The sequence below is a fragment of the Amia ocellicauda genome, chromosome 21 (genome assembly GCF_036373705.1).
Source record: "Amia ocellicauda isolate fAmiCal2 chromosome 21, fAmiCal2.hap1, whole genome shotgun sequence".
In the NCBI taxonomy this organism is placed as follows: Eukaryota; Metazoa; Chordata; class Actinopteri; order Amiiformes; family Amiidae; genus Amia; species Amia ocellicauda.
Genome location: NC_089870.1, coordinates 5,763,407 through 5,786,841, shown reverse-complemented (window position 1 = coordinate 5,786,841; position 23,435 = coordinate 5,763,407). Strand labels below are relative to the sequence as shown.

At 38.4% G+C, this 23,435-nt stretch overlaps 1 protein-coding gene across 5 annotated transcripts in view; it reads right to left on the bottom strand.

Annotated features, from left to right (window-relative positions):
- The window catches only part of c21h14orf180 (chromosome 21 C14orf180 homolog), a 51,743-nt gene that overhangs the window by 13,894 nt on the left and 14,414 nt on the right, over positions 1–23,435 (bottom strand). For 3 of the 5 annotated variants that reach the window (XM_066694079.1, XM_066694082.1, XM_066694083.1), the window contains exons 1-5: positions 17,060–17,149; positions 15,603–15,715; positions 9,652–9,848; positions 4,673–4,703; positions 427–513 (exon numbers count right to left, since the gene is read on the bottom strand). In XM_066694079.1, coding sequence (XP_066550176.1) covers positions 427–513; positions 4,673–4,703; positions 9,652–9,804 — 271 coding nt within the window. In that variant the 5' untranslated portion in view covers positions 9,805–9,848; positions 15,603–15,715; positions 17,060–17,149. Of the gene's footprint in view, positions 1–426; positions 514–4,672; positions 4,704–9,651; positions 9,849–13,101; positions 13,209–15,602; positions 15,716–17,059; positions 17,150–23,435 lie in introns of those variants that run through there. The other 2 variants (XM_066694080.1, XM_066694081.1) reach the window with 2 other exon arrangements.

Sequence of the window (23,435 nt, the reverse complement as noted above, 5' to 3'; positions counted from 1 at the left end):
ACGATTCAGGGAAGAAGTTTTATTTTAGCGTCTGAATCACCTTACTATTTCACCCACTGCACACAGTGAAATGTCAGCCTGCACTTCTGTCCATCATATTTGGCCTCTACTATGGACAAGCTGAGAAGTAAATGCCCTAGAACTCAGCACAAGTTTGAAATAGAGATTCAAAACATTAAAAAACTATATATATCGATATATAAAACAACAGATTTAGATAGGTCAAGACACTTCACTGAGGGTTGCTTATTTTCCCCAAAAAATGTATATATAAACAAGAAAACAATACAAGAACTCACAGTATATATTTTACTACTTAATTCAAACCAGAAGTATCTCACACATTCTCACACATTACAGGTCACATTTGAGTAAATACACATTACACACACAGTGGTATCAATATACAATAAAGCACAAACTTGCCTGGGCTCTCCTGGTGAGCGGCGAGGTCTATTAGTGCTACTTCGTAGAACATCTTCTCCGCCTGAATGAACTGAAGAGCTTTCCCGTCTGTTTATATCGGTTAAGGATTAGTGTCAGCTGTCACGGAACAGAAAGGAAAAGAACAATGGCAACAACAGACGAGGGCCCGACAGGTCAACAACTCTGTCTGTGGCTTCCGCAAGGAACGTGAGCACTGAAAAAATGTCCACTCTAACCAAATCCTGAAGATACTCAGAGTGTAACAGGCACAAGGTATATGCTCTGTCAATCTTCTTTCCTCATTGGACACTTGCTGGGATTTTGTGATTTTATTTTAGTTCAGTCTTGTTTACTATTGACTACTGTACATGTGCCACAGCTAAAAATACACACAGAGCTGGAGTTCATTCCCCTCTGCGCTGTCACGTTCTGCAAATAGAAGGAAGGGGAAAAAGTAACCTGCCATTGGGATGAATAACAGACCTGCTTGGATGGAGAATATGTGCTTGAAATAAACAGTGTTCGAGCCCTAAGTAAGCTGCATTATGTCACCTTCATGTGTCCTGCAGTTCTTCTGTTACTCACTTTTTCCCTTCTGGTTTTAGCAATATAGCAGGGCTAACCTTAAGCTTACTGCAAACACAAACTAACTAAGGCTTAAATGACATCTACCGTGTTTTTGTGGGGTGGACACTTTTATAATAGCCAATACAACAGATCAGAACACAAGCACCTCGGTTTAATGTTAGTTCAACCATATCCAGGCTAATTGTAACCTTTCCAGATCGGCCATTACCAAGCCTATTATAATCATGCATACCTTGATAGCTATATACAGTTCAAGTAAATAAATAATCAAAGTTGAAAAATTAAAACAAACATGGTTACACCAGTACTGACACCGAAGCTACTGGCATTGGGGAAAAAACATGACTTCCTGTCGCCCTGGTTCAATGCCCTTTGTCCCAGGCAATCGATCCCCTTCAAGGCCAGGATAATGAGTTGACATTCCCATTTCTAAAAGGACAAAATACGAGTACACCGCTGGACACAAACAAATCAGATAAGCCATTACCGTTAGCTGCATTTATTTCTGCTGAGGAGGACACAGCAGTATGATTAATCTCAGACTGTGTACAAAAAGTGAACTAACTACTTCCATAAACATGAAGATTAAATATAAACATAACTTAAAAAAAATAAAAAAATATATTAGTCCAGTAAACACTTGAAGAACATAAGCAACGTTGTAGCTCTTAAAGTAAAAAGGACATCTTATTAAACAGGATGTTCTGGACATCGATGAAAACTCAGGCCCATGCACACATTTCTATTTCATCTCACCACACCAGTCTGCTGCACTACACAACCTGCTAGCATAGTATCTTTTCTCAGAGTTCAAACATGACACACAACTCCAACTGGGGATGTCAAATACTTGTATTTAAAAAATAAAAAACTGATACTGCCCTTGACAGTATCAAGATTCCATAAATATATCGACATTAAGTTTAAATGGTCCCTTTCTCCACACAATTTCAATATGTATCCCAGTATGATCCTGCTTATCCTTAATATGCACATGCCAGCTTAGACATGTTCTGAATAACAGGTCAATTATGATCATATGAATATGATACCCATGTGACTTTTTTAACACATTTTAAAAGCAGCACGTGAGTAACACTGACATAGTTTGAAGTGACTATGAATAGGTGCCCTACTTCAATGCCTGGTGCTTTTTTTGGAATTAAATTGTGGGCTTCCTAGATTGTTACCTAAATGTCCATGATATTTAAGGTGAGATTGTATTGTAAATCATAGACATTTCTTCCATATGCTACATAAAGTGCTTTAAGTGGATCCAAGTAACTTTCAAATTTAATTCAAACTGAGTCTTTGACAGTAAGGTCATCTTGTTGTGTTGGAAAAGGAAACAAAACAAGGAAAATATTACTGTCAACAATGTCACTTAAATGAGTCTTTTGAATGATTTATGTGACACTTTACAGCTTGGCTCTGTTGTTTTTCTTCGCACAACAAAACAGGTGTAACTCAGTGTGATGGTAAATGTTTTATGAATGTGGTCTTAACTATTTAGGCAGGTGTTCCTTTTGAACATATCCCAGGGTAAGAGAATTTAATTTGAAATTTAAAATTGAAGCCTTCTCGTACGCAACTCTTCTCAGACACAGAACACGGATTACAATCAGGACTTGATAATACAGAATTTGTTGCTTCAGACATCTGAACATGTAATGTCAATTTAAGCGTGCCTTATTACACACTGCAGCGGCTGGACCAGGAACGAACGAACGATACATTCAAGTAACACGGAATTACCACCAATGTAAAAGGTAACCTTCATGATTTTTATCTTATACACTTCGCTATCTTTTAGCTTCTGCCTCTGGCCTATCCTTGCTTTTGGTTGTGGACACCAGGCAAACCTAATCTTTGACACAATTGCCAAATTACAGATACACATTAAAAAAGCAATTGCTGAGGGTGGGTGTCTGTCAGACAGAGACCAGAGGTTCTTCCTTCTACTCCCAGGGGTGAAAAAGTGCCTTCAAAGGGGATTAGTTTCATGCTTTCAAGACACACTACCGAACGATAATTTAAAAGCAAAGCAGCACACTAAGGTTGCAATGATCAGGCTTTAAATTGTGTGAAGCGTGTAAGTGCTTTAGGTGTTCTAGAAAAAGCCATGACTTGTAGACTACTGTCGGAAACCCACAACTGCAGGCATTCTTTAGCACCCCCTAAGAGAGAGGGCGTCACAATGCTGACAACAAACTAGGTCCGCCTCACAAGCAATTAGTCCTTTTGACCTTGGAAGGACTGAGGTGGAACAGGAAAGTGTCCCATGACCCACACACATACTTGGCCATTTGCTTTGATGTTCACATGGCGTGAAGACTGGCAAAATGGAAAGTTTTCAGCTTGGCGCTTTGGGTATAGGAGTGTATTTCACAACACGTGCATTAACTAAGTGAACACTGTTACTATTTCTGGTTGTGCATATTGACTCAAACTTATAAAAAAAAAAATACCTAAACAGATTTCAGAATACCGGTACTATTTCTGTAACGCAATTTAAAGAAGGACAGGATAATTCTTATTTGTTAGTTTTCCTTATTCAGTCCATACAACATTTGCAATTTCTATGCAGGAACGTTTTGTCCTGACAGTCTAGGAAGATAAGAAATTGGGCCATAAAACAAAAACAAAATCAAACAAACACACAAACTTTGCTTACTATTAACAATGAAAATAAACAGAGCCAAAGCCTGAGGTTTAGCACTGACACCAAGTTCTGTGGCAGTCCATAGTGATTGACACCAAATGAGCACGCTGGGTCGAATGACCTCCTCTTGTTTGTAAACTTTCTTATGTTCTTATGACTGTATATCTATGACTGGAAGTATGCATAATTTATATGAATGTTTGATTAAATAAACATAAAATAAAAATAACTGCTATTTGGTTCAATTTGATCTTCCAAAAGGATCTGAGCACAAATACATAGATCTGTTGTTGGTTTTTTTTTGACAACATTTACTCTGTATATTCTTTACTATGCTTTTTAATTGTATTATTATTAGTAGTGGTGGTGGTGGTATAATTATATAATTAGTATAAAAGTCCCATAATATTAACCAGTTTAGACGGTTAATCTGGGATGTATAGCAGAGAACAAGAGAGCACTAATAAGACTGTGAAACATTAGCTGCGGTTTCAAACAGACGTTGGAATGTATATCATGAACACTACACATCCTTTATCTGCAACCTGTACCTTACATTACACTTGTACTTGCAGGAGGCCGATAAATTCAAGTCAATTAAGCTTTTCATTGAATGTTGTAGGAAGATAAGAGGCTACATCTTTTTTTCCAGTACAATAGCTTCAAACACCCTGATTACTGCGCACAAGGCCCAGGAATGAATAAATAATGGCTGATACATAGTCATGTGGCCATTGAAATATGGAGTCCACTATGTATGCAGTGTGTATACCTACAGTATCTTTTAAAATAACTCTGTGATGTTAGGATACTTATGGCTGGATAAAGGAGGCAGCAAAAAAAAAAAAAAAAGTATATTGGAGTTAAATTAATGGTCCATGTTGGTCCTTTAGTTTACATCTACCATGGCACTGTCATCAGAGCACCAATCAATTCCTCGTCATACCTCTCAGGAACAACCTGAACCATTAACAGCAGCGAAAAGCAAAAGGATACACTTCTTCTCCTTCATGAACACTTCAGCAATCTGTGAAATAAATAAGGAATGTTTCAAACAGCTAAGAGATGATTTCTGTAGGGATCCTTCAGCCGCAGAAAGTGCAGGTGCTTGAATTAACGCAGATGGTTAATTGGATTTACAATACTGTGCTGATTTAACCCTGACAGGAAGCAAAATTTTCACAGTTGATAGTATAAAAGGACAGCTGTAGTGTGGAGATAGGAAAAGACTGTCATTAAGAACTGTATGTGCATATATACACTCACCTAAAGGATTATTAGGAACACCATACTAATACTGTGTTTGACCCCCTTTCGCCTTCAGAACTGCCTTAATTCTACGTGGCATTGATTCAACAAGGTGCTGAAAGCATTCTTTAGAAATGTTGGCCCATATTGATAGGATAGCATCTTGCAGTTGATGGAGATTTGTGGGATGCACATCCAGGGCACGAAGCTCCCGTTCCACCACATCCCAAAGATGCTCTATTGGGTTGAGATCTGGTGACTGTGGGGGCCAGTTTAGTACAGTGAACTCATTGTCATGTTCAAGAAACCAATTTGAAATGATTCGACCTTTGTGACATGGTGCATTATCCTGCTGGAAGTAGCCATCAGAGGATGGGTACATGGTGGTCATAAAGGGATGGACATGGTCAGAAACAATGCTCAGGTAGGCCGTGGCATTTAAATGATGCCCAATTGGCACTAAGGGGCCTAAAGTGTGCCAAGAAAACATCCCCCACACCATCACACCACCACCACCAGCATGCACAGTGGTAACAAGGCATGATGGATCCATGTTCTCATTCTGTTTACGCCAAATTCTGACTCTACCATCTGAATGTCTCAACAGAAATCGAGACTCATCAGACCAGGCAACATTTTTCCAGTCTTCAACTGTCCAATTTTGGTGAGCTTGTGCAAATTGTAGCCTCTTTTTCCTATTTGTAGTGGAGATGAGTGGTACCTGGTGGGGTCTTCTGCTGTTGTAGCCCATCCGCCTCAAGGTTGTACGTGTTGTGGCTTCACAAATGCTTTGCTGCATACCTCGGTTGTAATGAGTGGTTATTTCAGTCAAAGTTGCTCTTCTATCAGCTTGAATCAGTCGGCCCATTCTCCTCTGACCTCTAGCATCAACAAGGCATTTTCGCCCACAGGACTGCCGCATACTGGATGTTTTTCCCTTTTCACACCATTCTTTGTAAACCCTAGAAATGGTTGTGTGTGAAAATCCCAGTAACTGAGCAGATTGTGAAATACTCTGTGTAATGTATGTGTAATATATATATATAGTAAGTTTCTAATAGAACAAATAGCTGTTTAATGATACATACACACACACACACGTGTATTTACAGTGAGGGAAAAAAGTATTTGCCCACTGACAAAGAAATGATCAGTCTATAATTTTAATGGTCGGTGTATTTTAACAGTGAGAGACAGAATAACAATAAAAAAATCCTGAAAAACGCATTTCAAAAAAGTTATAAATTGATTTGCATGTTAATGAGAGAAATAAGTATTTGATCCCCTATCAATCAGCAAGATTTCTGGCTCCCAGGTGTCTTTTATACAGGTAACGAGCTGAGATTAGGAGCACTCTCTTAAAGGGAGTGCTCCTAATCTCAGCTCGTTACCTGTATAAAAGACACCTGTCCACAGAAGCAATCAATCAATCAGATTCCAAACTCTCCACCATGACCAAGACCAAAGAGCTGTCCAAGGATGTCAGGGACAAGATTGTAGACCTACACAAGGCTGCAATGGGCTACAAGACCATCGCCAAGCAGCTTGGTGAGAAGGTGACAACAGTTGGTGCGATTATTCGCAAATGGAAGAAACACAAAATAACTGTCAGTCTCCCTCGGTCTGGGGCTCCATGCAAGATCTCACCTCGTGGAGTTTCAATGATCATGAGAACGGTGAGGAATCAGCCCAGAACTACACGGGAGGATCTTGTTAATGACCTCAAGGCAGCTGGGACCATAGTCACCAAGAAAACAATTGGTAACACACTACGCCGTGAAGGACTGAAATCCTGCAGCACCCGCAAGGTCCCCCTGCTCAAGAAAGCACATGTACAGACCCGTCTGAAGTTTGCCAATGAACATCTGAATGATTCAGAGGAGAACTGGGTGAAAGTGTTGTAGTCAGATGAGACCAAAATCGAGCTCTTTGGCATCAACTCAACTCGCAGTGTTTGGAGGAGGAGGAATGACCCCTAGAACACCATCCCCACCGTCAAACATGGAGGTGGAAACATTATGTTTTGGGGGTGTTTTTCTGCTAAGGGGACAGGACAACTGCACCGCATCAAAGGGACGATGGACGGGGCCACGTACCGTCAAACTTGGGTGAGAACCTCCTTCCCTCAGCCAGGCATTGAAAATGGGTCGTGGATGGGTATTCCAGCATGACAATGACCCAAAACACACAGCCAAGGCAACAAAGGAGTGGCTCAAGAAGCAGCACATTAAGGTCCTGGAGTGGCCTAGCCAGTCTCCAGACCTTAATCCCATAGAAAATCTGTGGAGGGAGCTGAAGGTTTGAGTTGCCAAACGTCAGCCTCGAAACCTTAATGACTTGGAGAGGATCTGCAAAGAGGAGTGGGACAAAATCCCTCCTGAGATGTGTGCAAACCTGATGGCCAACTAGAAGAAACGTCTGACCTCTGTGATTGCCAACAAGGGTTTTGCCACCAAGTACTAAGTCGAAGGGGTCAAATACTTATTTCCCTCATTAACATGCAAATCAATTCATAACTTTTTTGAAATGCATTTTTTTGGATTTTTTTGTTGTTATTCTGTCTCTCACTGTTAAAATACACCTACCATTACAATTTTAGACTGATCATTTCTTTGTCAGTGGGCAAATGTACAAAATCAGCAGAGGATCAAATACTTTTTTCCCTCACTGTACATAGTGAGACAGGGAGAGGGAGAGTGTAAATATCTAACAGGGTTCAATGAGTCGACAGGGGCTTGAAGGGAGCCTGGAGCCCAGTCGTATGGTCTGCTTTTGTCCTACAGTACCTGTCTGGGAGCAACATTGCATAACCCTACATAACATACTTTTGTGCTGAAAATGAGTGATCTGTGGGAGGGAGGGGGCATACGCAGAAATGATACAATAAAACTTGGACTTTACCCCTGGTTACCCCAGAGGCCATAACTGCCAACCGGATCAAATTTCGAGAGTTGTGAGTTGTGACGCCGTGTCAATGTGGGCAATGTGATGATGACAGCAGTGCAATGGAAGCATTTGTCCTTTCCCCTGTGTGTTCAAGGAAAAATCCATACCTTCACTAGCTGTTTAAGGGACCTCTATACAACTGAGAATTGTCAAATGACATGAAGAACAGAAAAAAAAACTAAAATAAATCTGTCGTATAACACTGTTTCACAGCTCTGGACAGTTTAATTGCATGTTGGACTCAGAGGTAAACAATTAATAAACATACAGAGATAATTAATACAGAATAAGAAAGTGCTGATGTGGGCCTGAGACACACTGATGTGTTTCTGTGCATAATTCAGCTGGAACAGGCAAGAACAATGTCAGTGAAGTCCCAGTTGCAGTCAAGACAATATCCAGGAGTATTGTGAGATTAATGGATTAATGGGAGATGAATCTCTGTATTGTTTCAGGTTTTTTTTTTTGTGAGATAAACCAGGGAAATTGCCTAAATTGTACAAAACTGTCCTCTGTTAAATACATTGTCTCTTGCTTCGAAGTAATATCATAGCAGACAGACAGACAGATATATTAGACAGATAAAAGAAACAGATAGATATCTATTGATGCTTGCAATAAGTGCTAACTGGTTTCATTTGAAGTGCCTGCTATTTAAATTATACCCATATATTCAGTACAGCCAGCCAGAACTATGAAAATTAGATGCAATTAACTTCTGTTTATATTTATGTTCAGTTTTCAATTTTAGATGGTCGGATTCACCCCTATTGTTAATTCACCTCTAATCATAATGCATGTTTTCCAGAACACTTCACAAAACAAAGCCTTTTTTTTTAATTCACAATATATTCCACCAAAAGCTCGTCTGCATGTGCACTGTGTTGGTGGTGGATTTTCTAATCATAACAGAAAGTCATTTCAGATCTAATTGAGTCTCAGAGAAATATTTACTTCACAATCTGTGATTAAAGCTTTTGGGGTCCGCATTTAGATTCATGATGACTAATTACAGTAAAATGTGGTTTGTTCAAATGTGAGAATTACCCTGTTCTTCCTTGTTCTGTCAGGAGGGATACATTGCCAATACATTTGGCAGTACAGATTGTAAATGCAGACCCATTTTCCCTTCTGCTCCCCCCCATCTTCAGCTTGATTATATTATGAGAGCTACATTGTACAGTCAGAAATTCCCCTGTTGCTTAAATTAAAACATTGTCAGCCTTTGAAGAACAAGAACTACATCTTCTTCAAGAGACGTTCATGGAGTACTGTATGGAGCATATCTTAAAAACATACAGTGTTTACATTAGCCAGTGTACAAAATCTTAGCCAGGCTAAAGTTGAGGGAAGAAAGCATGTGCCATTTTTAACACTGTTCCACATTTTGCTGGGCTTGGAATAAAATAGTACAATCTATACTTTAGAAAAGCTAGTCTTGATATTTTTTTAATTAATTATAAAAGGCGCATTCCCCAATTTTATGGAGAACATTTTATAATTTATATAGATACATACACTTAAAAAACAACAACCTCCCACAAAAAATAAAATAAAATAAAGACAATGAACTAACAAACAAAAACACTGTCCTCTTGTGGACATGCAGACAAACATTTGTGGCTTAAGTAATTTCCCTTGGCTGATATACATTTGAAAAGTCCTCCAAATAACACTGTCTTTTTTTTTTTTTTTTTTTAACCCAAACAAACAAAACAAAAAGCAACCAATCAGAGGACAGCTGATGTCAGTGCGTGTCAGTGTGTGAGAGGAGGTCTCACCTGGTGAAGACATTGTGGCAGCGAGTGGAAGCTGTGTACGTGCGTCAGGCCGAGCAGGCAGGTCAGGAAGCACGTAAGAGCGGCCTCTGACTCCCCCTGCTGCTGAAACTGCCTCCCCTGCTCATACAGATCCTCCCGGCCGTCACTTAGCATGTCTGCCCTGCTGTGGAGCCCCTGGAAGCTTCAGGACCTCCCATCTGAAAATACAGGCCAAAGGGAAATGCGTATTCCAAGAAACAAACCGGGGGGAAAAAAGTGGAAGTTATACAATCAAGGCTCAAGGTTACATTCTGCTCAGCCACAGACAATAAGAGAGTCGAAAGATCGCTACGGGCTGCCTTGCTGAACAAAGGCACCTCCCTTTCGCTCTTCAGACACACACAATGAGACTCGCTCTGTCTCCTGTGCAGCTTGATTACTGACAGGCCTCTGGTCCAATCCCCAATCACTCTGCACCACTTACCTCCAAGAGTTCATTTATTCAAAACAAACGCTTTTCTCTCACAACTGTACACTGCTCAAACTGTGACACATGCTATTTGGCCTCTGCATTCACTTGAGCTTTTATCATTTTAACCTCTTAAGCCCCCGGCCCCTTCCTGTCAATTTCTGCCTTTAAGGCTTTCCCACAGAACAAAATATATAATTACAATGCATTACAATACTGACACCTTGAGTATATTTAATTTGTTATGACTGAACTATGAGAAGCCTATAAGTGTACATGTATGCTGTAAAGGCTAACTATGCTACAGTTAAGTATTATGTATTTATTTGCTGTATTATAAAAACATGTGGAGGTCTACTGCTGTCAAACCTTCTTGGAAAATTAATGCGTGATGGTCACTGTAACGACAGTGATGCATTAGGCTAGCATGGGGTATGTTCTAACCTCAAGGTAAAAAATAAATAATCCTCGCAATATTTAAATTGCATGCTAAAGGCCGGTCGAAAAGAACAAATATTTGTCTGCCGGGGCAGAGCAGAGCAATTAATATTTACATTTTCTTCACACTTTAATAATCAAGGTAAAAAGAAGCAATTTGTGTGGCATGGTGTGTAATCAAGGTGAAAACCACAGAGCACTTTGGGGGCTTTATGAATATGTATGCAAACATGGAGAGCAACAGCAGCTTGACACGTCGCACGAGCCCTAAAATGAGACTCCTGAATAGATTTCTATTCTATCACACAGGACAAAGCCGAAGCAGAGCGCAACAAACTGTCCACTCCCATTCAATCTGCATCTGGGATTGGCATATCTCCATTCTCAGCCCTGGGTTTTAATAGCCCCTAACACTCACCTCTAAGAGCAGCCTCCACATTAAATTTGCATGGCTGGATCCATTTGACGAGCTTTTGAGTTGAGTGCAAATTCTAGTTAATTGCCTAAAAAAAGCTCAGCTGATTATGCAGATGAGGCAGAATTTAAGTTTTTTTTTTTTACACTAGAAAGATCCTGGAAGAGATCCCAATAACCATTTATTGACAGACCAGTTGAGAGAAAATCTGTCTCTAACTATTTCATCCATTCTTTTACTAAACAGGCGAGCATGTCATTTTCTTCGGATACCCCTTTATTTACATACATCTATTTAAAGATATGACACAATGATCACATTTAAAACAAATGTAATTCAAAGAAAAACTTGTCACAACTAAAAATCTTAAGGTAGTAAGGTACTGTTTATATGAACACAAGATTATATGTGAAAATTAAATTGAAATGGCACCTTCATTTATTACTTAATATTCACAGTTTAACCAAAGCAATGAATGCCCCACATTTGCAAATGGTTCAGTTTACGTTCCTTATAGTAAAACCTGGAAAAACTTGTATTCATCTGTTACTTAAAAGGCAACAGACAATGATCCAGGACTTGTCAGTTTATATTTGCCCATCTCCCAAATCATGTTCATATATCAGAGCAGAAGGAAATGCATTCTTCTCCAGGGACTCTGACATCATATATAACCATTATAAAAACATCCTTTGATGACAGTTCTGCTGCAGGAGCGGATAAAAAAAAAAAAAAAAAAAAAACTTGCATGCACAAATATGAATACCTATATACAATTTATTGGCATTGCCACACTCTAAGGTACATTGCATTACATCACACAGCACTATGACATGACATTGATGCTAGTTTTTTGTTCAGGAAAATGGAAATTAAGTCAATGTTTTTGGATTTGCATAGCAAGGTTTTTGTTTCAGTGAATAACTGATAGTGGGAGAATTGAAGAACAGGTTCTGAACAATCAATACAACTTCTGTTGAGATAAACCTAACCAAATGTACATGAAATGTGCCAAAATATACTGCCTGGAGGGGAGGCAACCATTAGGCCTAGGCCTTAAGCTATGGACCCCCAGAGATTTATTTTCTCCTGTAACAATCCGCCATCCTATAGGATTTTTTGTTTGTCTCTCCTCCATGCCTAATGGATTCTTTTTTTTATTTTGCTTATATGTCTATTTGTTTATTTCCAATCTGTTAAGCACTCAATGTCTACTCTAGGGCACTATACTTATATGTTATTAGGTGTTGATGACTCCTCTCAGATGTCCCTTTTCCATAAAATACATATATATTTTTTTCATACCAGTAAGAAATTCTTAACTAGTTTTAAAACAACACATACAATACAGCAGTACTCCTGCACTGCAGCATAAAACAATATGTATACATATACCATGTATTTGACTGACAAATTCACATGCAGATAATCAAGGGTGATGTGTCCTGTTTCCTGGAAGTACTTAAAAAATCCACAGAGTAAATTGCGAACAAAAACATTAGTAAAATTATGGTGATTTCTCCAATAATGGTGATTGCAGACGTGGAACATTTTCCTGAAAATGGCTATAATCCTCCGAACTTATTTAAATAATGCGTTGTGATAATTAACACAGTGAAGTGTTTTCTTAGGTAATTAACATTTTATTGCCTGTTAAAATTAGGTTAATACATGATGCACTTATTGTAACCTCAGAAATGGGATTATGTTGTGATTTTATGACAAGAATTGTATGAATCAGTCCCAGGCAAAGCTTTAAGTCTGCAATATATCACTTTCCTTAATGCTGATTGAATTGAGTATGGTTCCCTTGAAACCGTTCTAAACATCTGAACAAGTGGCATTCACTTGCTTAAAAGACAAATAAAAATAACATGAAATGAAACAGTTTGTGGTTGCTGCTTTTTCATAAGATCAACTCCCAAGGTAACACTATAACACCCAGTGCATACAGATAAATAGCTTGAGAGTGCTCAAGAACAAATTAAGAAAATAGCCCGTGTTCACATCTTTAAACTCTGATAGCAAGTTGGCTCATCATTTAGTCTGTCAAGACACCCAGGCTGTCATAGCAACACGTTTCCGCACTGCCTAGAAATAAGATATCTGAGAACAAATTGATGAAAACAAGAACAATAAACCAACATACCAGCTTCTATTTAACACAATCTTCGGTTTTGTTGTCCTTTTTCTTCTCCTTAAAACAGTCCTAATGTTAACCTGTAGTACGTATGAATTCCACCTCTGCTAAATGTATTTTCCACAGTACGGCAGGCTCTGACCAATGTTTGCACTTTCTGTCAATAAAACACGCCTTTGTATTTTGCTTGGTTAAACAAAGGAAGAACAAATAAAATATTAACTAATTGTGTATTTCCAGTTTCGAAATGTGAATGGAAAATCTGGGTGAATGTGCAGTCCTTAATAAATTAATTGAAAACATCAACGTTGTCCTGGATACGGGCATCTGCTAATAAATAATAAATACAAATAAATAAATCAAGGGATCTCTGAAAAATGGCATCAGATGGCACAATATTGTGGTGTAACTGCTGCTTATGGGATGACTGTGCTTTTAATTGGTTGTTCGTGCCTAGATTTGTAATATTTGTAATATGTTTTCTCTAAAATAATGTGAAGAGTCATTACCAAAATATATATTCTAATATTATTATAGTTATTAGTGTTGTGTTCTTTAAGCAGCCACACAGCCTACAATCAGAAAGCCATCAGTAAAGATCCAACAGATCAAATGGGAAAGCAACAGCATCATGGTCTTCGAGGTTAGCAGAGCTGGCCAACTGTTTTCATGGCTGACAAGTTGTATGGGATTGCTGCACCCTCAATTACATGTGACATGCAATATTCTAGATATTTTATATGGGCATGCCTGAAAGCCACAATGACATTTAACATCTAATGAAAGACCTGAGTCAACTTATAAAAGTGTCAGCTGGGTTATTGGAAAACGCCACAGTCAGTGCCAACATTTGAAACGGAAGGCAGGACACTTCACAAAAAAATAAATGAGTGCATGATACCAAAACCAAAAGGGATTTGTGCGATCTGGTGTATGTGCTAAATTGAATTTAGCAGGCATATCATTTTGTTTTCTCAAATTACATTTCCTGTAATGGCAACATCATTTAGGATATGTATATAATAATTTTTTTTATCAATTTCTAGAGGGAAGTGACTACATGAATTGCACATGTGGAGTATCCAGCTGGGCAACAGATTCAAACTTACCACATAGTTTAAACAAGCAACAAACCCACAAACCGAGAACAAGCAATCCCTAGCCAGTGTTCAGAACTCAAGGGAGTCACATGTATACACAATGAGAAATGCCAACATACAGTCAAAGGTTCATTTGAGAGAGTGGAGGAAAAAGCCTAGGAAATGGAGATATAGGAAAGGATATAGGGAATGTTCTTTTTTAGGCTACCAAGTGAATCCTGCATTCACTCCAGTGGAGAAAATAAAAAATAAAAAACATTTCATTAATAATTTCAAAGACTTTTCTTCTCTTTGTAGTAAGCCACTATAATCAAATAAAGGTTAGGCCCATTTCTATGAAACAAAACACCACTTTATACGATGGAATTGAACATCTTTGGCAGTTAATCTTTATTTCATGAGAAACTTTAATAAAAAGGGTCAAGGCAATTGCTCCGACCAAATTGTCTACTTATCCCATCTCTCATATCTGGTATTTTGTAAAAACATTTATCAGCCCTTTCTTTTCGAGTTCCATAGTGTATTAGTGCTCTATTTTTATCATTATTTATTTGATTTGATTTTTGAAGTCAATGAGTTGGAACACAGGGGGAAAAAATGCCAACATATGTTCTGCCAACTTGGCTATCGTGAACCTGGATACTTGTTTTATTACTGTATCGATTGATGTTGCACAGTTTTAGAATAGGAATCTACCTGTAATTGGAATATTGATTCTTAGTACTCCTGGGAATGGGAAACAGTGGCTTTGAACAAAGGGATTAGCATCATTGGCATTCAGGTAAGCACTGTCACTGGCGATCTGTTTTCAAGACTAATGCGCACAATCAGAGCATTGTCAATGAGATTTGACATGCAATATTCCATACCTTTAATACGGGTATGCCTGAAAGGCCCCATGACATTTAGCATCTCATAAAAGAAACAAATAGGCAGGTGAAAGCCTCAGATATGTTATGAAGCCAATTCCCACGATTACATCAAGCAGCTGAGTATGCCAGTCTTATTAAGATTTGTGAGAAGCAGTCATGATGTTACAATGGTGCATGTAATACCCCGAGAGATTTCCTCTGAGGTGCCAAAACTGTGTAAGACAAAACACATGAAAGTTGGCATATGAAAATAGTCATGGCAGTTATATATATATATATATATATATATATATATATATATATACACACACAAACACCTCTCTTCTATACTTTTATAGATAGCTTATAAAAAAGTAAGAGTAGAAATTTCATAAATGTAATTGCACAAAATTCTTCAGCTTTTCTTGGAAAGTTAATCTGACCTCCATGTTAAATCAGCTGAGAGTTACCTTCAAATGACATCATTCATTTTGTCTGTTGTTTCATTACACAGATATGCATTTCCTCTTTCAATTAAACACAAAAAGTTTCCACTTACTAATCTGTCCCATCAATTAAGTGAAAAACCAGGTATCAGGCACTGCAGGTGACGGTTGTGTCCTTCGTGTTGGTCCCCAGCTCACAGAGGTAGTCAGCCTGTTTCAACATGTCCTACAAATAATGTTTCAGATCATAATCAGTGTGTGGGCGCTGACTGCATTGCTCAGTAAGGTGAAATATTTTCGGTAGCATTACTGAAGCAGAAGGTATATTGTCATTATATCGGCTGTTAGTATCTTTGTACATTTTTCCCCTTATCATTACCCTGCCATTGCTTAAAGAGACATAGCTTATCTGTTACTGGTACACTGTACTGAGGCACTGAATATGTATTTAACAGTCAAATTCCTGAGCCCACGCACTTAGCAAATAGTAAAATCTTAGTGAAATGACGACAATTTGCAGGATTCCTATTTTACAATACAGGGTTTTCCTATATTCCTGTCTATGTGAATTCTGCTGTATGGCAAACCAAAATTAATTGAATGTGCTGGTACATAGAGCACCCCATACATGTGTTACTTTTTAATATGAACTCACAGACTGCACATATTCTGTAATATCAAGATCTCTGTTGTGGTAAGGGCACTACATGACTGAGCAAGAAGACACCTGTTTAACCAGTTGTCAACACAATGGTGCCACAATGGTATCATTTGTTCCTTCTTTATTAAGTAGAATTCTTAGTGCTAACCATTCATGCAGATTAATGATGTTGTCATCATCAGGGAGGAGAAAGCCAATGCTAACATTATGTTTTGTGGAGGGCTTTTTTTCAGATGGATTTTCATTGCAACACAAGGGAAGCACCTGTTGTTATAACTGGCAAGAGGAAAGAGAAACAAACTAGCAGATGTCTGTTAATTTGTACCTTTTTTTGCAGAGGAAAGAATAATATTTTTCTCCTTTAAAAAAAAGATTCTAACTTAATTAAGTTAATAGCAACTGCTGGCAAATTACAGAACAGGAAGCATGGTGGGGTTTCAGAGAGTACGGGGAGTCCTCAGAAAGGTTCCCCAGCCAAGAGAGTCAAGTGACCCCTGGCCTCCAGCATTACAAGAAAACATACTGAAAACATTTTGTATTACACTACCAGCAAGAACAGTTCAGTGTACAGTATGTGCAATTAGACAGTCATCATCAAGAATACTGATATATATTGGAGTAGAGATGTTTCAAAGCATATGGGACATTCTGTTCTAAGGCCGACATTTGTTACATAGCTCTAGACACAAAATATATAAAAAGGTAACTGATACACTACTAAAAACACAAAGAAAAATCTTTAAAATTATCTAACAAATGTATGAATTACTAAACCTATCATCAGTTTATTATGCAGTTACAATTACTCTCCTGCCTGAACTTTTACGATGAAAAAGAAAGGTGTACCTTTATTGAGATAAATTAACCTCAATACCCATATGCTTGTATTTAATTATTATTTGGAGTTACCTGTTTATTAGAAGAACAGCTCTCAGGAACAGGTTAGGCAGATTATCTTAGACTGAATGTTGAAGTTTAGTAAAACAGTAGCCTTTCCTTAAAAACCTACAGGCTATTTGCGACTTGGCAGGATTCCTCCCAGCAGTAATCTCTCTGCCTTTTATTGGCTTATCCCTGACATTCAATACCTATTGAAAGGTTTTTATTATCTTCATGTAATCAGCAGTAAAAAAAAGCTCCATCTGTTTCTTTTTAAGCCAATTAGCTGACCTAAGATGTTTTCCTGAGAAATATAAAAATGAGCCATTAACCCATTCAACTCTGTTAATTAAGTGCACACAGTAATTTTTCTATTTAATTGGTAACTTGCTTACATTCAGGAGTTTGTGTCCTTCATGCTGATCCTTCTTTTTAGTTTTTTTAAATCGGCTTTGCTTAGTAAACTTTTCAATTATTTGACATTACTCTTTACATTAGACCTGGACGTGTTTTCCTTGCAAAGAAATAGGCTACTATACAATTCTTATAAAAGGTAATTTTACAGAAAATACTTCAGTGACTCAGTGGTATAATATATTCTTATTTTATAACCTTCTTTGCCTTTGAGACTGGATAAAGGGCAACCAACAATGGGGCAGTGTAACACTACTGGACTAACTATGCCACTTGTGTCAGCCGATACTAAAGAAGCTGCACATCTTATTGATTCAGTCCTCACCTCATTAAATTGGAACAAGCCAATTGGGAGATTCGATAATTGAAGAGCTAAACCACTTGAATGGATATGGATTTTCAAAATATATATACTCTCTGCACCTCACAACTAGAAAAAAAGACGAGTCAGTTCAGGCTTGTAGCATTAACATCCCCCTCCCACACACACATACCTTGTTACAGCTAAACAAAATGAAAAATGATCAGCTGAATCTCTGATTGTGAACAGAGTACACATGGTTTTCACCTTATAAACAGAAATACACCTGAAATAAGATCTATGCTGCACTGCAAAGCAAAGAAATGGATTGTAAAAACATGAATAGGGGGTAATATAGGATATCAGATACACTAACTAGCCCATTGTCAATGCTAAACTTTATTTTGATACCGTTATCTGAACTATATAAAACTAACAAACCTATAAATCAATGTACATCAAATGCAAATACAAATGCTAGTCTGCCCCAGCTACCTAGATCTGAAAGCGTACCCCTTGCCTTGATCCTGCTTCATTGATCAGGCCACATACGCTTCATAATTCCTTTACTTTACAACTTCAAGCAAAAGCCCTTGTTCTCTCTCTGTTCATTGAGCCCAAAACAAAGCTCATCTTTCATCTGATAACCAGAAAAGCTTTTGTAGTTAATAATGGGTTTTTAATTGGCTTTTAGAAAGCTTTTTTTAATTTTAATCATCTTAAAAGCAGGATCAAACAACATCATTGTTTTTAACGTGGATCTCATTAATTGTTCACTATCAGGAAAGCTGAAGAATTCAAAGTTATTAAAAGTTGTGTATATATACATACAGTGAGGGAAAAAAGTATTTGATCCTCTGCTGATATTGTACATTTGCCCACTGACAAAGAAATGATCAGTCTATAATTTTAATGGTAGGTGTATTTTAACAGTGAGAGACAGAATAACAACAAAAAAAATCCAGAAAACCGCATTTCAAAAAAGTTATAAATTGATTTGCATATTAATGAGGGAAATAAGTATTTGACCCCTTCGACTTAGTACTTGATGGCAAAACCCTTGTTGGCAATCACAGAGGTCAGACGTTTCTTGTAGTTGGCCACCAGGTTTGCACACATCTCAGGAGGGATTTTGTCCCACTCCTCTTTGCAGATCCTCTCCAAGTCATTAAGGTTTCGAGGCTGACATTGGCAACTCGAACCTTCAGCTCCCTCCACAGATTTTCTATGGGATTAAGGTCTGGAGACAGGCTAGGCCACTCCAGGACCTTAATGTGCTTCTTCTTGAGCCACTCCTTTGTTGCCTTGGCTGTGTGTTTTGGGTCATTGTCATGCTGGAATACCCATCCACGACCCATTTTCAATGCCCTGGCTGAGGGAAGGAGGTTCTCACCCAAGATTTGACGGTACATGGCCCCGTCCATCGTCCCTTTGATGCGGTGCAGTTATCCTTTCCCCTTAGCAGAAAAACACCCCCAAAGCATAATGTTTCCACCTCCATGTTTGACGGTGGGGATGGTGTTCTTGGGGTCATTCCTCCTCCTCCAAACACGGCAAGTTGAGTTGATGCCAAAGAGCTCGATTTTGGTCTCATTTGACTACAACACTTTCACCCAGTTCTCCTCTGAATCATTCAGATGTTCATTGGCAAACTTCAGACGGGCCTGTACATGTGCTTTCTTGAGCAGGGGGACCTTGCGGGCGCTGCAGGATTTCAGTCCTTCACGGCGTAGTGTGTTACCAATTGTTTTCTTGGTGACTATGGTCCCAGCTGCCTTGAGGTCATTAACAAGATCCTCCCGTGTAGTTCTGGGCTGATTCCTCACCGTTCTCATGATCATTGAAACTCCACGAGGGGAGATCTTGCATGGAGCCCCAGACCGAGGGAGACTGATAGTTATTTTGTGTTTCTTCCATTTGCGAATAATCGCACCAACTGTTGTCACCTTCTCACCAAGCTGCTTGGCGATGGTCTTGTAGCCCATTCCAGCATTGTGTAGGTCTACAGTCTTGTCCCTGACATCCTTGGACAGCTCTTTGGTCTTGGCCATGGTGGAGAGTTTGGAATCTGATTCATTGATTCCTTCTGTGGACAGGTGTCTTTTATACAGGTAACGAGCTGAGATTAGGAGCACTCCCTTTAAGAGAGTGCTCCTAATCTCAGCTCGTTACCTGTATAAAAGACACCTGGGAGCCAGAAATCTTGCTGATTGATAGGGGATCAAATACTTATTTCCCTCATTAACATGCAAATCAATTTATAACTTTTTTGAAATGTGTTTTTCTGGATTTTGTTGTTGTTATTCTTTCTCTCACTGTTAAAATACACCTACCATTTAAATTATAGACTGATCATTTCTTTGTCATTGGGCAAACGTACAAAATCAGCAGGGGATCAAATACTTTTTCCCTTCACTGTATATAGGTAAAATATTCGTCAGCTCCAGTGTTTCCTCAGGGATTTTAACTTCACAGTTCAAAATCTGCTCGTTATTCTGGGAAGTTGTCCATTGTCCTTTTCACGTACATACACCCACACAGTACGTTTACACCACACAAACAAAAAATGCATCGATACACATGTAGTTTTACTCCTTTCATAGAACAAAGACAAAGTAAATCCTACTATAATGTTTCTATAATGAGTCCAAATATAAAGGTTTAAGAATAATGTAACTTTAGATTAAGTCACTTACGTTGAAACTGTTCTTTGAGAAAAACAAAATACTAGTTATTTTTCTCTCTTACACTTTTTAGTGTGTTGGGTTTTTAGTACATGGGAGTTTGGCATTTCCTTCTGGTCTGCCCTTTGACCCCTTCCAGAAGAAAGCTAACATCAAAAGCACAGCACTTGACTTTTCAGTGCCCTATGACATCACGGGTTGTTATTGCTGTGTTACCAGTTCACTGATGATAATAACAAACAATAAACTGAACATTCTTTCGATTTCCTTTTGAAAAGCAAACAAAGATGGACTTTAACCTTTTACTGTTGGAATGGTCCATTCCAAATATGTTAGTTTACAAGTCATGAATGCGCCATAGAACGAATGTACACAACTACACCTACTTGTAAATCATACGACCTTATTTTGGCAAATATATACACAAATACATATACCTTCCTAACTGAGAAATGTAGGCTTGTGTTCAAGGACTTAAGGAGACAAGTTTTAAGTTTTATTTTTATACATTTTCCACAGGCTTGAGTGGATTCCGTGCTTTTTCGTGAAAAATCCCTGCCCACAGATTCCGTCTGGCCCTGCTTATAACATATAAGACCCATCCTGCAACATGTTTGCTTACTGTGCTGTACTACTGTGTCACCTTAATCACTCTTCAGCAGTTCAAACTGCTGGGCTATCATTGTATACACTGAAAAATAACTAGTTTGTACGTGAATCCCAGTGCTATCAAACTGAGCAAATTGATGCGGTGGCTGAGAAAGATAATGGATGTATAGCACATACCGCAGCTACTGCAAAGACATATTTCCATAACACTGCAATTGGCAGTAACATTTAATATAATGTATTTCCTGAAACCCTCAAACAGTCCATCTTTAACATTGTTATTGAGGTTTTTGTTGGGAATTGCCAATACATTCCAGGATAGAGGCAGATTCAATTCAGAAAGCTGTTAAGATGAGGACCAGTTCAGGAACATTTAACCTGCTATGTATTTACTGCCAGGCCTGTGAAAGGTAACAGCTCAATTTGATGTATTTTCACAAACATAATCCAGCAGCATGTAGTGTTGATGTGAGTATTAGACGTACAATGTTGTGGCCAGACCCCTTTGTCTGTTTATATTCTCTCATGAGATATACATCAAAAGCAGCATTTACATTGTTTATTCTCAGGTTTTTATCCTGCTTTGCCAAACACACTGAGGTATCACTCACAGTTACAGTGTCATATCAGTATACTGATACTAATACCATTACTTTTACTGCTACTAAAGCTAGGTCATTAAATAAATCGTGAAACATTTTACATATATATTAGATTATACACATTAAAATATTGAAGGGTTGCCACTTTTGTTTTTAATTGGGGAATGGCGGACGAACGTCATAATTTGTTAAAGGAAATTATACGAAGGTAGATCATTAAGATCCTCCGAAATTACGCATTCGCAAAATTCCCTTCCAATTACGTGTGCACATGCCTGTGGATGTCCTCGATTATAACACTGAATTATATACATATGTATGCCATAATCCATCGGCATTGCCCTGCTTTCAATTCTATACTATATTTGCCCAATACTGTGTTGTTTCTAAGATGTATTTCAAGTGAATCTCCTATTTTTCCGTCCCAGAATTCCGTACACAGTAGCCAAGACAGGGTTAAGGGAACTAACTAATCCAGTTTAAAAAAGTTTTAGTTTTTTCCCTCTTCTCTTTTTTGTTTTGTTTCCTCTGATGCCTCAGCAGGACAGCAATTTGCTAATCGTTACTTAGTGAGAAAGCTGGGCAGTTATTTCAGCGTGCTTGGAGCTAATTGGGCAGCCCTGCACACTGAAATGAACAGCCATTTGCCGCCCACTGTGGAATTAATCAGTCCTACAGAATTACATAATGCAGTTGTGAAAGCCTATCTGATTGTCCAGTAATTGTACTGCCACCAAGTGTCTGACAGTACTCCCTTGCACTCGTAATTTGGTGGCAGTCTCTCCGCATCTCTTTTGCATACACGGTTTCTCACCAACGCACCATTGAACTGCTGAAACTCTAGTCCTGGCTATGGACCCTGCCACCACAGGTGCTCACTGGCAATGAGGTTTCACAGCATTGGTAGAAGGACATAATTACACAAATAATAGGCTATTTAGACACAGCAAACACAGGCTGGGCATTGTCTATTGTGCTGCTGTCTCATTTCTCAGCCCAATTTCCTCATCCTGCATTACAATAAATAGCAATGGTGAAATTCATCATAAGGGCCCTTTGTCCACTTTGTATTCAAGTTTCCCGAGCTGCTCAGGTTAGGACTTTATGACCCTAAAATGCTTTCATTCCTTGACCTTGAAAAATAACTGAATGTGCTACTCTCTAATGCATGGCTGGGTAATGTATTGATGATGGTGAAAATTATAATACCTCGCATTTGTATTATATTTTTCATCTCAAAAGGATCCCACCGCACTTTATAGCTTCATCCTTCACCGCACATGGAAGCCAATTTGCACCAGCCGCTCACAATCCTGCAGGTATGCCTGGAAAATGCACTCAACGCACAATGGAAATCTTCAGAACAATTTAATGCTAGGACTGATCTTGGTCGGTTCACAGAGAACAAGGCACTGTAAATGGTTTGGATGGAGGGTAAAGGCCTCATTTAGCCAGTTTGGATTTTGTATAAGTAGACAGAAAATAAGTTGGTCCTAACGCTGAATAACACTAATTATACATTTTAAGGACCCTAAATCTGTAAATATAATTATTTTATTTGGCATTACAATGACTGACAGTACACCAGTACATTTAGCAGTACATTTAAAAGCTCACTGCAGGAAAGGTGCCAGGTTTATACCTTGATTAATCCCTGAACAGAGGTAAAATTGCAAGCTACAAAACTTGAAAATGTACTTATAAAGTGAGACTGCTGTGACTGCAATACAATAAATAAAACACGTACTTCAATTAATTAAATGCAAATGTATAAAACCAAAATCTTAATTCATGGT